This window comes from Theropithecus gelada, chromosome 8, assembly GCF_003255815.1.
Source record: "Theropithecus gelada isolate Dixy chromosome 8, Tgel_1.0, whole genome shotgun sequence".
In the NCBI taxonomy this organism is placed as follows: domain Eukaryota; kingdom Metazoa; phylum Chordata; class Mammalia; order Primates; family Cercopithecidae; genus Theropithecus; species Theropithecus gelada.
This window is the reverse complement of record NC_037676.1, coordinates 2,761,956-2,779,952: the sequence shown is the minus strand read 5'-3', so window position 1 is coordinate 2,779,952 and position 17,997 is coordinate 2,761,956. Positions and strand designations below refer to the sequence as shown.

Genomic DNA, 17,997 nt, shown 5'->3' with positions numbered 1-17,997 from the left:
GCCACCATTCAGCCCACTACAACACAATGTGTCCCTTTATATCTTGTTAAGACCTAGTCAACTTATCAGAGGTGCCAACCTTTCAACCACCCACCTCTACACATCTTCCCCTATTTTAGAATACATCTGTTTTTTCAAGTATTCTTTATATGACATAATTTTCCAATATTTCACTGGCACCTTTGGCCCACTATGGTTCCCTTCTAGGCTTATAGTCAATTTGGAGTTAACTTAAAAACCAGGTCTTTTTTCTATTTTATATCAGTTATACTGTTAAGATTTTCTTCTGCTTTTTCTTTTTTTTAGCTACATTTTTTCATTATAGTTCATCTTTAATGCTCTTAATAACAACAGTTGAGTAGGGATAGCATTGGATTAAAGGAAGACCTTAATTCTAATTACTTTTACCCTCTTACTAGCTGTGTAAAATTGGACTAAAAGACATTTATCCTATCACTTCCTTTACCGGTAAAACCTAATGCCTACAAATGTTCAGAGAGTTAAAATTCTCGGTAATATTGTGCTGCTGTGTCAGCTTTTAATACAGTGATGCATCACATGTGCCTTTGGTCTAATGGTTAGGACTTTATAGACTGCTGTCTATCAGAACGTTTTCTTTCCCAACCATTTATTCATCCCCTGGTTTGGAGCTTTCTTAGGAAAATATCCTAAACAGTAAGAATGCTTTATCCTTATTCCCTAACGGAAGGTGTGCAAGCTGTTTTAAAACCATTATACTCTGCTATTTCCATATTACAGCTATAGCTGTTCTTCCCAAATCATTTCCACAATAATTGTAAAATTTCAAACACATCTTTGCTAAACAGACCAAAGACCTTAACTCAAACAAATAATTCCAATGTACTGATGAAAGTTTTCTAAAGAATGTTAATTTTCTTCTTTTAGTCAGTTTGCATTATAATTTTATGTGTTATTTCTTTTTTACTTTATATTGTATATTCTCATTGTCAGTAACTGACTTCCTGTGGCATATTTATCACATTTTATTGATTTGAATAGTTTAATAGTTTAGTCTCCTAGTCACTCCTTCTGACAGCTTGTTCTGGTTTCATCAGTTTCATTGTTCTTTTTTTTTACTGCAGTTTCATTCTGAGTAAATAGTTCCATTGATTTTCTTTTAGCCAGAATAATTTCTATAGCCTTTTCTTGATCAATACATAGATAATTGCATTTAATGTGTATTACCAAGCGCAGTTCTTTTCCTCCAGACAAGTGATACTACCTTTCCTTGTTTCTAACTGTGTCTGGCTCAATCATCAAGCAATCAAATGTATTTTTATTTTAATTGCAAATGTTATTTATCTAGCCTTCCATTATAAATAAATGTGATAACCTTTTCCATAACTTTAACCATTAGCATTTTCTCCCATTAACATTCTATATCAGTAACATGTGATGATGGTGCACATACTTGTATAGTGGGGGAGGAGTGAGGGTGCGTGCATTGTACTCGTTTAATTCATATCTGGTTGGCTTAAGCCAGGGGAGCCATTGTTTTCTGACGTGCTTTGACATGCTCATATGTCTCATTGCCTGTGTACCTACTCATGGATGCCAGTGGGGTGTGGAATGTAGGTATTTTATTTCTGGTCCCAGAAAAAAACCTTCTGCACATCATAGCCTCACCTCCTATCTTCACAGTTACTCTCTCGGAAGTCTCTAAACTAAATTGTCTTGTTTCCCATAGATACTTTGCCAAGTTCTATGTTAAATAATATATACCTGTATCCTTTCTAGTTAATTATAGTACCCATGTGACCTTGGCCCTTCCTTTATAACATAGCTTTCTACCTATGAACATAGGTAGAACACTTTTTCTATGGGAAAGACAGATTTTATTTACACTGCAATTCCTGGAACATAAATGCTATCACTTGGAAGACTGCTTGTGGACATCTTTATGGTTAACCTGTGTGTTTTCATGGAAAATGACCAGATAAATTTTGATTTCAAATTCTTGAAGATAAAAGCATGGCCTCCAGTAATTCATTGTGAACTTGATTATAAAGTTAGTACTTATTACTACTACTGTACCATACAACCTTTTAAGCCCAAGCAAGAGAAAGGTCTTTTTCATTCAAACTAATTTTCTCTCCCCACCCAAAGTAAAATGACTCTTAGAAGCTAGAGGTAGCTCTTTTTGCAGTGACCTTTGCTTTATGTGCAAGATGACTTTAACTGACACGTGGATAGTCTTTATTCTTAATATTATAATTTTATTTTAATGTATACTAGATAGAAATAACTAGCCCAACAAGCTTGTGATTTCCTCGGTATAATAACTAAGTCAAGGTTTTAAAAAAGGAGCAAGTTAATTTAAATATGATTTTCAGAAAAAAATGTCTAACAGCTGATAGGAGTATATCTAAAATCCCTGAATCTTGAAGCAGCATGTCTAAAATCCAGCTAACCTGCTTTCCATCCAGATATTTCTATTTCTTTTTTTGATACAATAGTCTCATAGTTCCCCATCTGCAGAATTTTGGAATAATCTTTAATTATTCATTCTTTTATTTTAACCATTTCTATTTACCAGGCCCTGTAAATAGAGTTCTCCAGTTGCTTTCAGATTCATCCCTTCCATGCCATTTTATCTTCATCTTGTTCCCAGTCGCTTTCCCTTCCAAATCTGCCCTTCATAATGCCAACAGTCTCATCCTCCTAAAATACAACATTGATCGTATTACTCTGCTGAAAAGACTTCCCAGGGCCTTTGGTATACTTTTTTTTTTTTTTTTTTTGAGATGGAGTCTTGCTCTGTCTCCCAGGCTGGAATGCAGTGGCCCGATCTCAGCTCACTGCAACCCCTGCCTCCCAGGTTCACGCGATTCTCCTGCCTCAGCCTCCTGAGTAGCCGGGACTACAGGTGCGCACCACCATGCCCGGCTAATTTTTGTATTTTTAGTAGAGATGGGGTTTCACCATGTTGGTCAGGCTGGTCTCGAACTCCTGACCTCATAATCTGCCCACCTCAGCCTCCCAAAGTGCTGGGATTACAGGCATGAGCCACTACACCTGGCCAGCCTTTGGTATACTTCTAAACCCCTTAATTTGATAGATAAGGCCCTTTAAGATCCTCTCTGTGCCTGCTGCTCTGCCGTTCCCTCCTTTTAATCCTTGATACATATTCTCCTGTCACCATTTTGAACTACAGTACTTAAGTTCCCTCAAATACTCTGTATTCTTTTAACTGATTTTCCCTTTGCACATGCTATTCCCTCTGTCTTAAGCACACTTTCTTCCTTCCCCTGCCTGATGAACTCCTGCTGCTTAGCTGAATTATGACCTTCTTCTGAGAACCTTTCCTCATCTCCTTCCTGCTCCTTCCTTCTCAGCCCTCCTTGCAGCCCTGACCAAACAGGCCACCTTCACGAGAGTTCTCTTGGGGATTCTTTAAGACATTAACCCATTTTATGTGTGTTTGTTATCTCGAGTAAATAACATGAACTCTGGTTGGCACTCTGTTTCATGGCCCCACTCTTTTACTATCAGTTATTTGGACCAACAATGTAACTTTCCAACTATAATTGGTTGTTTTAGAATTAAATGAAATGTTTACTTTTTAAAGAAATATATAGCATAAAGAAGGTACTCATTAAACATTTTTTGTGTGAATGAGCTGACATAGATCAAATTCCTTAGCTTTTCATTTAAGGTTTTTCAGTGGCCACTGCCTGATAAATATGCAGACAAATTGGACACCATGTAACTCAGTACAACTAAATTTAATGTTTAATCATTTTCGCCTTCTAGTCATCCTTTTAAAGAATAGAAACAGGGAAAAGACAGATACAGCTATACATCTCAGCTCTTCTGTGTACTGTTTTCATGACTTCTCTCAGTACCAGTGACCTCATAATACATTAATAGTACTTCATTATCCATCATCGTAAGGATTAAATGAGGTAATGTAAATAAAGTGCTTTGAGCTGTGAGTGGATGGTGGTTGGATGATGAATGGTTGGATGGAATTGCAGTAATAATGTATATTTATATTCAGTTGCAAGTATAGAAAGTTGTCCCATTCCCTTTTTGTTTTTCAGATTCCACAGGTTAATAGCTTTTCATCTCTTCTATCCTTCAGGATAGCCTAATAAGCATTGTCTTTTTTTTTTCTTTAGTTATGTATTTTCATATTCATTCCTTTTGTGTGACTGTATCTAATTGGATAAATGCCAAGATAGCATGGGTAGATCACCTGTCTACTGCTGTGTAACAAATTACCCAAAACTTAATGGCTTAAAATAAGAAACATGTATTATCCCACAGTTTCTGTAGGTCAAGAATCTAAGCATGGCTTAGTTGGGTGCCTCTGGCTCAAAGTCTTTCCTGAAGCTGCAGTAAACTGTCCGATAGGTCTGCAGTCTCACCTGGGGACTCACCTGGCAAGGGCGGGGACCCGCTTTCAAGCTCGCTCACAGTGTTGGTTGACTGGCCTCGATTCCTCACCTGTCGGCATCTCCACAGAGTGACCTTATGGAGTATTACTTACCTGTTGCTGCTTGATAAATTACCGCAAACTCAGCAGCTCGAAACAGCACACATTTTGTGAGTCAGGACTCTATGCACAGCTTAGTTGTGTCCTTGGCTTCATGATCTCTCACAAGGCTACAGAGCATTAGCCAGGGCCAGTATCTCATCTAAAGACTCCACTGGAGAAGGATCCCCTTCCACATTCTCACACGATTACTGGCAGGATTCAGTCCCTTGCAGTCTGTTGGACTGAAGCCCTCAGTTCCTGCCATGTGGGCCTCTATAACATGGTTTCTTGCACTATCAAAGCCAGCAAGAGAAAAAGGATCTGCTAGTCACCTCTCATCACCATTGCTGTATTTGCTTGGTTAGAAGCAAGTCACTAGGCAAGCCTGCACTCCAGGGGAGGGGAACACACAGGATGTGGTGTAAGAAGGTGGGAATCATTGAGTGTCTGCCATAACATGGCGGCCAGGTCTTCTAGGGTGAGCAGTCCAAAGAGTGAGCGCCCAAGATGGAAGCCACAATCTATCACCTAATGTAGAAAGTAATTTCCCATCACTTCTGCTGTATCATATGTGTTAGAAGTGAGTTGGTAAGTCTGTCCCACACAGGCAAGGGATTACAGGGAAGACACAAATGCCAGGAGGTAGGAGACCACTTGCCACATTCAGTGTGAGAGCTCCTCTCAGCCTTGCCTTCTAAACTAAGTGACTTGCTATCAGTCTCTTCAGGTTGTTTTGTTGGTTCGGTTTGGGTTTTTTGTATTCATTTTATGATTGGAGCTATAAAATGAATAAATATATTAAATAGTCTCCATTATTCCTCTAGAACATTGTAGAGAGTATTGTGTTCTGCTGGCCTGGTGTCTGCGTCCTCCAGATATGCACTATATGTATCAATTCAGAAAAGTCTGAGGATTCTTTGAATTGAAGTTACCACATAGATATGAGACCCTTGGTTTTAAAGTGAAGTTAGTTTGGAATATTTAGAAGAAAAAAAATGGGACATCAATAACATAGTTTCCAAATTATATTAAAATCATGTCTAGCTAAGACTGTAAAGGCTCCTATTATTCTGTAAACTATTCCATCTCAAAGATGTGTATTTCAAAACTGGGTTTTTTTGTTTTGTTTTGTTTTGTTTTAAAGCTCTGCTGAAACCTTTCTTTTGGGTGATTGGAAGTAAATTGCCTGCTTTGTGCAATGCAGCAATTATTGCTTAAATGGCCACTTAGAAGCAATATAGAAAATTATTTCCAAAGAATGAGTGATGTATGCTCATTTCACTGGAAAGATCAAACTCATATTTTATTCTGACAAAAAAATCAGCAGAGGTCCAGGCCTAATTTGTCAGTTTTTTAAATGTTACTTGAAAGTTAAAAGTGGAAAAAAGCGATCTTGTTTGAGTTGGAAAAGGAGTGTCTGTAAAAGAATTTCTTGGTTTTCCAAGGAAGGGGAAAATCAAAGACTAATCTTGTAGACTGGTATTTGGATTGTCACAAGGCCAGCTTCGTCAAGGCTGGAAAGTTGCATGTTCAGACTTCAAGAAATGTGGCTACCCAAGTTCATCCTGTGTGTTCAGAACATAGCCACTGGGTGGTAGTAGAGTCCCAGCTACTTTAGTCCATAAGGGAATTAGGTGATTTTGAGCCAACTAATCCTCTCCATTTTACAGGGATAAATAACCGAAAGTTAAAAACTAACCAAAAATTAAAAACCACTATGTTGTATAAAAACAGAATGTATTTTAAGCAGAAGGGATTAAGTCTGAGAATTTATGAGAGAGCTTAAAAACCATCTACTCTTTCCTTATCCAAATTGGAATTTTAAAATGTAGCCTCTCTTTAAAACAGTTTGTAATCTAACTAAATACTTGAGATGTCAATCTCACTGCTTTTTAAGGCAGTCTGTCCCAGGCTTGAGTATTTCTTAGCACTGAGAAGTTCTTCCTTATCTATCGTCTGAAAACTGCTCTCTCCTTTTCCTGAGCTCTGTTTACTTGCGCTGAATGCCTCTCCCTTTCCCCCACCGTTCATTTCTACTCCCTGCTGGATATTGGGATCTGGTGTTTCCCATTTTCAAGCTATTGATTCCTCCTCTATCTGGAGGCAAGCAGTAGATGATAGAACAAAATCATCTAAAGGAAATATAGCGATGATCTTCTTGTATTTCTGTAGTATTATTTCTCCCTTTTTAATTCTCATGGACAAAAAGCAAATCAAGGAGTACTTCAAGTAAGCAAAAAAGCTGATGAGACTATCAAGACAACTTTAAAAAGATTGTAAGCTCATGTTTGTAAAGGAAACAAAATAATTTTATTAATTTGCATGGTACTCATAGCATTGTAGACAATTGGAAAAGCTTTTGTCCTCTGAAGAACTGTTAAAGATTTCACAAGTAATTTTGTTTCATTTTTCAGATTACACTAGATGTGTTGGCTGATATGGGTCATGAAGAGTTGAAAGAAATAGGCATCAATGCATATGGGCACCGCCACAAATTAATCAAAGGAGTAGAAAGACTTTTAGGTGGACAACAAGGTAAGCTATTCAGAAAGAAAACAAATTTCAGAGATCAGTGGTACAAGGTAAGTGTTGGGGCTGACAGTTGAACTCAGCCTGTCTGACCCCAGAACCGTACACTGAACTATTGTACCTCCTGTCCCTTCCCCATCTCAGTTATTGGCCTCGTGCTCCCTGTAGCTGGAAAAATCTGAGTCAGTCTTCCCTCTCTCCCAGCACTTTGTATCCTCAGTTTCTCTGGAATCTCTGTACTTCTGTCCTTTCCCATGACTGTCACTTGATCCAAGCCACCATTCTGTCTCCTGGACTATCCCAACCACTTGGTTTATCTCCAGCCTTTACATTTATTTCCTTCCAGTACCTTCTCTACAATGTGAACACAGTCTTTTCAAAATGATTATATGATCATATCACTCCCTTGCTTAAATCCCTTTAATAGAATCCTGTTGCCTTTAGGATAGAATTGAACATTCCTAACATGGCTTTTCACAATCTAACCTTTCTTAACTTGAACCATCCTCCCCCCACATGACTGTCATCTTTGTCTTTTTCCATTCTACTTTGCTGTTACAAGCCTTTTTACCTTCTGTTTTTATTCATTTCTCTATTTGTTAGAAGCACTTTCACTATAGGAAAGCAAGGAAAGAGAATCTACAGACCTAATCAGATTACAAGAGTGATGTGAAATTCAAACTGGAAGATTTTGTGCTTGAGTCTTGCTTATTTATCTGTATTTTAGTTCATCCATGAAACTAACAAAGATAATGTATTTTAAAGCAATTGTAAGTGGCTATTTCAAGCCATCTTAGAAGAGTTTTTAGAGGATAATTTTATATTTTAGATCTGACTATATTGTGATGTCAGTGCATGTTTTTCTTTTGTGTCAGATATAGCTTCATGTATGTTCATGATAGAGTTTAATTCAACAAATATTTGTTGAACTCTGCAGTGTGTACAAGAAGCTCTATAACAATAGATAAAATTGGGCCAGGCACGGTGGCTCACGCTTGTAATCCCAGCAGTTTGGGAGACCGAGGCGGGCAGATCACGAGGTCAGGAGATTGAGACCATCCTGGCTAACATGGTGAAACCCCATCTCTACTAAACAAAATACAAAAAATTAGCCAGGTGTGGTGGTGGGTTCCTGTAGTCCCAGCTACTAGGGAGGCTAAGGCAGGAGAATGGCGTGAACCTGGGAGGCAGAGCTTGCAGTGAGCAGAGATCGGGCCACTGCACTCCAGCCTGGGCGACAGAGCGAGACTCCATCTCAAAGAAAAAAAAAAAAGAACAGATAAAATTGATCCTCAAACATTTTATTGTTTTTTCTCCTGTCCTTGAGTATATTTGTTTAAAGTAACCAAATTTATCAGGTTCAAATTGCAAATAGTTTAGGTTTGTTCCAAAATGTCAATTATTTATTATGAATCCTTTTTTCTAAAATAGAGCCTAAGTAGTGCAGACTTTTGTTTTATATGTTAATTTTTCTCTCCTACAGGCACCAATCCTTATTTGACTTTTCACTGTGTTAATCAGGGGACGATTTTGCTGGATCTTGCTCCAGAAGATAAAGAATATCAGTCAGTGGAAGAAGAGGTAATATACATCAGAAATCTTTCATTTGCTTTTCTTGAAATCTGTGGATAAACCTGTTTTTCTGGAAGAAACCTTGTCTTACATTGCCTTGTGGTCACGTGCCTATTAATCAGCCTCTCTCAGCCACTGTGGTAGAATATTGCCAAAATTAAAATATGACAGCACCACATGGTTTTCACATCAAAGCCTGGGTTTTCTAATGCACGGGGCCCATCTGTCTTTTTATTCTGGAGATTTTCTTGAAATTCATGCAAAATCAGGAGCCTATTAGAACTGTTTTCTTATATTGTTATAGTGCCACCTAAGAATGACATAGAATGAAAACTCTTGCTTCATAGAGAGCAAATATGTTCTCATCCTTGTTTTTATGCAGTTATAAATGTGACGGTAAAATAATATGCCTAATCGTCACGTGTGCTTCTGGGTCTGCCTCATTATTCTGCATAACATTTCATTTCTCCAGTCAGTTTTTCTGAGCCCCTATGAAGGCTGTTTGTGTGACCCTCTTGGTGGTCAGATGCCAGTGAGACTCCCACTCCACTGACGGTTTATGCATAAACAAACAGCCTAATACCATTGTTATAAGTAAAATTCGTGTTTGGTTTTTTTAATTAGTACTCATTTTATTTTCATTCCCAGGCTAGGAACTTGCATTAGGTAACTCAGGACCATGGCCCCAGGGCTGTATTTCAGCTCATACTTAGTGGTCCAGTGTCTTACTACCTAATTCTTCTCTTAGCAGTTAGTACATTTTGATAATAATGTCAAAAATGTAGTGACTCTTCACAAGTGGAGCAGTAAGGAAGAGAATTCATTCTATTGAGTTAATTCTCTGAGAAATTTAGATCTTTAAAACATTTTTCTTTTCCACAATTATTTTTAATTTAGAGAGTAGTCAGAAGAAAGTTACTCCCTTTAGTAGTACCTTATAGTCAAATTCCCCTGGTCTGTGTAAATATACTTAGAGATCGATCCCAAGCTGAAGACTGTTGAGATAATATGGAATATTTCACCTACAGAACAAATATTTATTTTTTAAAAATTGTTTATTTTTAGCATTTGTTAATTGAACGTAAGGAGTTTTTGTTTGACTTAATCAGAGTGTTAGTTCTTCTTCTCAATAAGGTAAGATAGTAATTGTAGATGACTTAATGTGATTTTTTATGTTTCCCCATTGTGTTTACAGAAAACTTTCAGAACTTTTATTTAAAAGTAAACAGAAAGTGCATAAATTTAATATTTATGTTTGAAATTATTTTCTCACCAGAAATACTTATCCACTAAACTTATTCATTAATTTGTAGTGAACTCCTTTTATTAATACCGAATTTTAGACTCATCAATGAAACAATAAAATTGGAAGAAATGTCTAGAATTACACACTGGGATGTTTTTATAAAATTAGTTATTTTGTTCTATAGATGCAAAGTACAATTCGAGAACACAGAGATGGTGGTAATGCTGGCGGCATCTTCAACAGATACAATGTCATTCGAGTAAGTTTTTGAAGTTTCATGGTGAAAACTGGATTGCAAGGCTTGCTGAAAAATCAAATCTAGACAATGAAAAAAGTTCATTAAGTCATACTTTCAAATTGTGAAAGATAATTCATCACCTATTGCCCTGAAGTCAGATACCACTCTTCTCACTACGATATCTCTAACTCCCCAAGACAATACGTCACTAAAAATAGAGACATTCTGAAAACACCAAAGCTACAAACAGGAGGCTAAATCAGCTTGTACTAGTGATACGTACATGGATATTTGTCTCCCTGCTTATCCACAAATACAGGCCATAGCTAACAATAATGTTTTTTATTATTTGAAAGTTGCATCGAAGTCCTGGATCTTCAGTCTTATTGAACCAGTAATTACCCGAGAATACATATATCTCTTAATCTCAGTATCTTAATTTTAAATATGGAACAGATGACTCAAGCTTTTTACAAAGTGGTATCATGAAGATGAATAAAATCTGTAGATAACTGGTTTAACCCTTTGAGTTAACAGACCTGTGAAAGTTATACTGGTACACATCAGAATAACCCAGGGAACTTTTTAAAAAAAAATACAGATTTATACGTCCCCATCTCCTAAACTTTATTAAGTCTGGGGAGGAGCCTAAATATAACCTTTTTACCTTTTTTTTTTTTTTTTAAATCCTGATTTAGAGGTAACAGCCAGGTCTGGTATAAAATAACAAAAACTGTAACTGAAAATTATGTCAGTATTTTCTGAATTACACTGACACGGTAGCTTTATCACTTTTACATTTAAGCAAAATAAAAAAGGACCTTCCTAAAAGGGAAACATACTTTTCATTTTAAATCATAAATGCACATTTCACTGATAATGTTTCTTTCTTCTTCATCCTTAAAGATTCAAAAAGTTGTCAACAAGAAGTTGAGGGAGCGGTTCTGCCACCGACAGAAGGAAGTGTCTGAGGAGAATCACAACCATCACAATGAGCGCATGTTGTTTCATGGTGAGCAGCATGGCCGTGATGGTGGACGTCTCCCTGGGCCTTTGCAGGAGTCAGTAAAATGAAAAACCTATGTTAAATTGACTATAATAGGGTTGTATTAAAAATGGCTTGTTTTGATTATTTTGTTCAAATAATTACTTCTTGGTACCAGCTTTCTAACGTATCACACATTAGTACAGACTTTTCAGTGCATTTACAATGAAAATAATTGAGCTAAAATTATTTTAGAACTTAAATTGCAAATTGAGCCACCTAGTGAATTATTTTTGTTGTAATTTAGTACTAGTACATTATTATGTATAATAGGGCTCCTTAGGAACTACTTTTCATTTATACACTATTCATTTCTTAATATTAACCTGCCCAGTGCAAACAGTTTGCAGGTAATTGAGCTTCTAGAAAAGTGTTCAAAAATGAGTCTTTCTATCTTCGTATTTCTAGGTTCTCCTTTCATTAATGCCATTATTCATAAAGGGTTTGATGAGCGACATGCATACATAGGAGGAATGTTTGGAGCTGGGATTTATTTTGCTGAAAACTCCTCAAAAAGCAACCAATATGTTTATGGAATTGGAGGAGGAACAGGCTGCCCTACACACAAAGACAGGTCGTGCTATATATGTCACAGGTAAGCATCTTGCTATTAGTGTAATGTTTGCCACCCCCAGGTCATGAACCAAATTGGGTTTTTTGTTTGTTATGGGATGGAGTCTTGCTCTTGTGGCCCAGGCTAGAGTGCGATGGCACAATCTCAGCTCACTGCAACTTCCGCCTCTCGGGTTCAAGCGATTCTCCGGCCTCAGCCTCCCCAGAGCTGGGATTACAGGCGCCTGCCACCACGCCTGGCTAATTTTTGTAATTTTAGTAGAGATGGGGTTTTGCCATGTTGGCCAGACTGGTCTCAAACTCCTGACCTTGTGATCTGCCTACCTCGACCTCCCAAAGTGCTGGGAATACAGGCATGAGGCACTATGCCCAGCCCCAGATTGTTTTATCAGGCTCTGCAGAAGTCACAGGTTATCCTCAGTCTTGCATCCCAGGAAATCCCGTTGGTTCTGGGAATGGGTGGGAGCAGCTGATCAGCCTCTTCCCTAACAGCAGTAACAACAGAGCAGATAAGCCGGGGTAAAAACCAGGTACATGTCCTCCAGTCATGGGTTATAATAAAACACCTGCGTCTTGGCTTTCTCCCTAGGGTTCACTTTTCTTGCTTTGTAATCATAGTAGGTTAAGGCTAAGGATGAGTTCTGTAGAACAAAGAACCACTAGCTCTAGTCACATTTGAACAAAGACGCGCTTCTATGAAAAGGTAGATTCTTTAATTTACTTCTGATGTCGCTGACGATGATGTTGTTTTAAGGCAGGATACATAATTAGTGTTGGCAACTTAAAATATCAACTTTGGAATCAATAGCAAACAAATGAACATTGGCCATGTTAATAGGCTTTTAAAACTCAAAAATTGGAGAGAATAATGGTATGCTCTCTCTGATGTCAGTGGTGAAAAAAATACTGTCCCTTTCCTTGGCAATGAAAAAACACAAAATAATTATACTGTGCAAAGATTGGGATTTATTACATTTCTCTGTAAAGTTACCAAATGCATTATTTTTATCAAGCCAGGTTAATATTTTGTAATTTGGTTAAGACCTTAAAAAGACCCAAATAATTTTAGAACAAGGATCTCTGAGGGAAAAAAAAGAGCCCCAATAACTTTGAAATTGTGATTATTGACCTTAAAACTTATCTCTCAGTTGTGTTTTGAAAAAATTATTGCCATCAGCCATTCTGAGTTGGATGTCATATGTCTAGAAGGAAACTTCCTCCCATTAAGACCTCTGTGATTAAGAATACAGAGAAATTTTCAGCTGGGTATGGTGGCTCATGCCTGTAATCCCAGCACTTTGGGAGGCCGAGGCAGGTGAATCACAAGGTCAGGAGATCAAGACCACCCTGGCTAACACGGTGAAACCCCAGCTCTACTAAAAATACAAAAAAAAAAATTAGCCGAGCGTGGTGGCAGGTGCCTGTAATCCCAGCCACTGGGGAGGCTGAGGCAGGAGAACGGCGTGAACCCAGGAGGCAGAGGTTGCCGTGAGCTGAGATTGCGCCACTGCACTCCAGCCTGGGGGACAGAGTGAGACTCCGTCTCAAAAGAAAAAGGAATACAGAGAAATTTTCGAGTATATATATAGCATGTAAATTTTTTTTTTTTATGCTTCAAACTTAATTCCTCTGGAGACAAAAATGAACCTAAATAAGCAATAAAGTGAACCTCAGTGAAGATTTAACAATCACTTATTAAAATTAGACACACAAGTTTAAGTCTTAGCCAGGATTTCTAGAAAACAGACCCTAAAGCAAAAGCATGTGACTAGTATTTGATTGGCCAGCGCAGCCCCAGGGAAGCAGGAATGAGGGCCCTAAAAGAATTGAAGTGGAGAAGACAGCAGAGCAACCACAGTGAGGTGCCTTAATGAGTTGGCCACAGTCTCATAGTGAGGGCAGTCAATTGCTCAGTCCATGAAGCATCTCCAGAGAGACTGTATGAACTACGGCATCTCACAACAGTAGTATATCAGTGAGAGAAAGAGATGAATTTGTCTGCTGGCTCCTGTCTTGCATTTGCCAAAATTTGCCCCCAGGGCTAATTGGCACCCCTACCATTTAGGCTGCTGCATCTGCAGAATGCACCACAATGCACCAGGCAAGCCAGTGAGCAGACTTGAGCCAGCTCTCTACTTGCCCATCTGCAGCTGCAGCTCACGGCTGGCTGAGCAGGTCTCACCTCACCTCCTGCCTCAGCAGCAACAGGGGATCCCTGGGGCAGAAGCAGAAGCCTGTCAGGTTCAGCTTTGTGTGACATAATAGACTAGGAGCACACAGAATCCAATGACAACATACCACTGCCACAAATGTAGAGATGGAGCACAAAAAGCCTCCTTCTGATAGAGAGCAAAGCCCTTTCCTCTGGGACCTGCAGGAGAATATAGTAGACCAGGCCGGCATCCCAGAGGATCATCACTAGCATCCAACTCAAAAAGCCAGTCCAGGTAAGACCCAGTTATCCTGGATCCAGCACAAATTTTAGTTGACTCAAAATAAAATCTCTGGTTATAACACAAAGATTATATTCCATTACTAAAAACAATTTGATTGCATTATAACTGTTTACATTTAACGGTGTTATCAATTGTACTAATTTGTAAAAATATTTATTGCTTATATTAGAGATTAGCAGACATTTTCTTTAAGGGATATATAATAATCATTTTAGATTTTGCAGGTCATACAATCCCTGTCACAGTAACTCAATTCTGCCCTTGTAGTGCAAAAGCAGCCATGGGCTATATGTAAATGCATGTATGGCTGTGTTCCAGTAACACAGTATTTACAGAAACAGGTGGCAGGCTGGCTTGACCCATGGGCTATAGTTTGCTAACCCCTAGTATATATAATAGACTTTCTTCCCAGTCAGCCTTTCTTTCCCTGTAATACTTAATATCTGCTCTAATTCATGTTCCGCCCAGACTAATGTGATTTTCAGCCGTACATTTAAGCTAAGTACTTTTGTTCATGATCCACTTTTATTATTACTATTTATCTCATCCCAGTTTCTACTTTTTTCCACGTAATGAATAAACCCAATCTTAATTTCAGGTGTTGTTTCCATCAGCTTATTTTCTTCACTGTCCACCTCCCTATCCATGCAAGAGCTCAGGTTTTCTCTGTTTTTCTTCCCTTTTTCCACCAGGCAAAACTTACTGGCAGGCATTTTCTAAGGCCGATTGCTAAGCCATAGCAAAACTACCTTAAACTTTTCAGTGTAACTGTTGAGTCTGGTAACTGTTTATAGTAAATCATTATATCAAATTCCATTCCTACTCATACATCTGAAAATGACATTTAAATTAGCTTGCCTTATGTTAAATTTTTAAAAAATTAATAGACCTAGCAGTTCTATTATTGTAAGATTTAAAGCTTCCTTCAAAGCATTGTTTTTTTCTTCTTCCTTAGACAAATGCTCTTCTGTAGAGTGACCCTTGGGAAATCCTTTCTGCAGTTTAGCACCATGAAAATGGCCCACGCGCCTCCAGGGCACCACTCAGTCATTGGTCGACCGAGCGTCAATGGGCTGGCATATGCTGAGTACGTCATCTACAGAGGAGAACAGGTATGTTACTCATCAAGCAAGCATAACCACGTTCACAAGCATGTCAACAGAGCACAGAGACCGTGTAAGACGTGAGAAAATCTTTCCATGAAATATCCACCACACAGTGTGCTAGTATTAATTACTTCAGATACAAAATAAAGGTATCAAAATAATTCTTTGACATCAACTTTTTACATAAAACCCATTAGTAGCTGTCCGCCACATAACACAGGCTTGTTCACACACGTGAACAAGAGGGCAGCGGAGAAACAAAGGCTTGGGCCCTCGTGCTGTTGGGAGGCCTGCGGCTGGGAGCGGATGTCTTGTGCCACTTCCTGCACAGCATGCCAGGGCGGCTGCTATCAGTGGGTCTGCATGAGTGTACACGCCACAGGATTGGTCCAAAACCAAAACCAATTTGTCTGAATGTAACTGAACTTCAAATGAATACTGTAACTACGCTAAAAGAAAAAATAAAGAAGGAAATAACTAAATATACGTAACCTATGAAAACAGTATTTTACACTATGCCTTCAGTCATGGGCAGGGTAGGGAATGCTGTTGGGGGAAGACTGACAAAGGAATCCTGAACTCCTTTTAGTAAATCTGTTGATGGTGATACTGTGGGCAAAACAGTGAAACTCTTAGGTATATTATAGGATTGAGCACATGAATGGATGTGTTGATGTATTGATTTGAGGAGCCAAAGTTCTCACAGTAGAAGAAGGGACATACAAATATGGAATGGAGAAGGTAAGAAAGACTCAAAGGATGAACTGAAATTAGAAATATTAATATGATCTCATGATTTCTAACGTGTATGTGTGTGTGTATACACACATGTAAATTTATGGGTAAGTATCAATATAAACATTAAACATGTGTATGTATATGAGAGAGACAGAGAAACCAAGGAAGGGAGGGAAGGAGAGAGAGAGAGACAGACAAGAAGGAAGGGAGGGAGAGAAGAGAGGAAGGAAAGAAGGGAGGGAGGGGGAGAGAAAGAAAGGAAGGAAGAGGGAGGAAGGGAGGGAGGGAGAGAACAAGGAAGAAAAAGTAGAAGGAAAGGAGGGAGAGAGAAGAAGGGAGGGAGGGAGAGAGAGAAAAAAGGAAACGAGAGAGAGGGAGGGAGGGAGAGGGAGGGAAAGGGAGAGAGAGAGACTAAGGAAGGGAGGGAGAGAGATGAAGGAAGGGAGGGAGAGGAAGGAAGGGGGGAAAAGTGAGAGGAAGGAAGGGAGAAAGGGAGAGAAGAAGGAAAGAGGGAGGGAAAGAGGGAGGAAGGGATGGAGAGAGGAAGGAAGGGAGAAACAGTGAGAAAGAGGAAGGAAGGGAGAAAGCGAGAGAGGAAGGAACGGAAGGAGCAAGAGAGAGGAAAGGAGGGAGGAAGGAAAGGGGAGAGAGGAAAGAAAGTAGAGGGGGAAGGAAGGAAGGGAGAAGGAGAAGGGGGAATGAAGAGGGGAGAGAGGAAGGGAGGGAGAGAGAACTAGAGAACGGAAGGGGAAGGAGAAGGGGGAATGAAGAGGGGAGAGAGGAAAGGAGGGAGAGAGAACTAGAGAACAGAAGGGAAGGAGGGAGGAAGGGAGAGAGAAAAAGGGAGAAAGAGAGCAAGGGAGAGCAGAAGGAAGGGAGGAAGAGAAAAGGGAGGGAAGAAGGGACAGAGAAAGAGGGAGGAAGGGAGGAAGGAAGGGGAAAGGAGGCAGGGAGATAGAGGTAGAAAGGGAGGGAGAGAGCGAGGGAGAGCAGAAGGAATGGAGAGAGGAAGAAAGGGAGGGAGAGGAAGGGAGGGAGAATGGAAGGCGGGGAGAGAGAAAGGGAGGAAGAGAGGGAGGGGGACAGAGAGGAAGGTAGAGACAGAAGGAAGGGAAGGAGGGAGAGGTAGAAGGGAAGGAGAGGGAGGGAAGAAGGAAGAGGGAGGGAGGGGGGGATAGAAAGAGGGATAGAGGGAGGGAAGGGATAGAGGGAGGGAAGGAATGAGAGGGAGGGAAGGAATGAGAGGGAGAGGGAAGAGAAGGAGAGAGAGTAAGAAGTGAGAAACAAAGGGAGGGAGGGAGAGAGGAAGGAAAGGAAGGAAATGAGGGAGAGGAGGGAGAGAAAGGGTGGGGAGGAAGGAGATAGGGAGGGAGAGAGGCAGGAAGGAAGGGAGGGGGAGAGCGAAAGGCAGAGAGGGAGAGACAAGAAGGGAGGGAGGGAATGAGAAAGAAAGGGAGGTAGAGAGAGGAAGGGAGAAAGAGGAAGGAAGGGATGGAGCGAGCGAGAGAAAGGAAGGGAGGGGGAGGGAGAGGGAGAGGGTGAGGAAGGGAGGGAGGGAGCAAGAATAAGGAAGGGAGGGAGAGAGGAACAAAGATGGGGAAAGAGATGAATAAAGGGAGGGAAAGGAAGGAAGGGAGGGAAAGGAAGGAAGGGAGGGAAAGAGACGAATAAAGGGAGGGAGAGGAGGGAGAGGAAGGGAGGCAGGGAGAGAGACAAGAAAGGAGGGAGGGAGAGGGGAAGGAAGGAGGGGAGAGAGGAAGACAGGGAGAGAGGGAAGGAGGGAGGAAGGGAGGGAGAAAGAGGGAGGAAGGGATTGAGAGGAAGGAAGAGAGAGAAGAAGGTAGGGAAGGAGAGCAGAAGGAAGAGGGAGAGAGAGGAAGATGGAGGGAAAGAGAAGGGGAGGGAGGGACAGAGAAAGGGAGGAATGGAGGGAGAAAGAAGGAATGGAGGAAGGAGAGAGAAGAAGGTAGGGAGGAAGAGAGAGAAGGGAGGG

General features: G+C 39.9%; 1 protein-coding gene across 2 annotated transcripts in view; it reads left to right on the top strand.

The window, feature by feature from the left end:
- Window positions 1-17,997, top strand: part of TNKS (tankyrase) — a 229,331-nt gene that overhangs the window by 196,827 nt on the left and 14,507 nt on the right. For both annotated transcript variants that reach the window (XM_025393840.1, XM_025393841.1), the window contains exons 21-26: window positions 6,916-7,036; window positions 8,514-8,611; window positions 10,033-10,107; window positions 10,993-11,098; window positions 11,540-11,726; window positions 15,116-15,272. In XM_025393840.1, coding sequence (XP_025249625.1) covers window positions 6,916-7,036; window positions 8,514-8,611; window positions 10,033-10,107; window positions 10,993-11,098; window positions 11,540-11,726; window positions 15,116-15,272 — 744 coding nt within the window. The remainder of the gene's footprint in view (window positions 1-6,915; window positions 7,037-8,513; window positions 8,612-10,032; window positions 10,108-10,992; window positions 11,099-11,539; window positions 11,727-15,115; window positions 15,273-17,997) is intronic.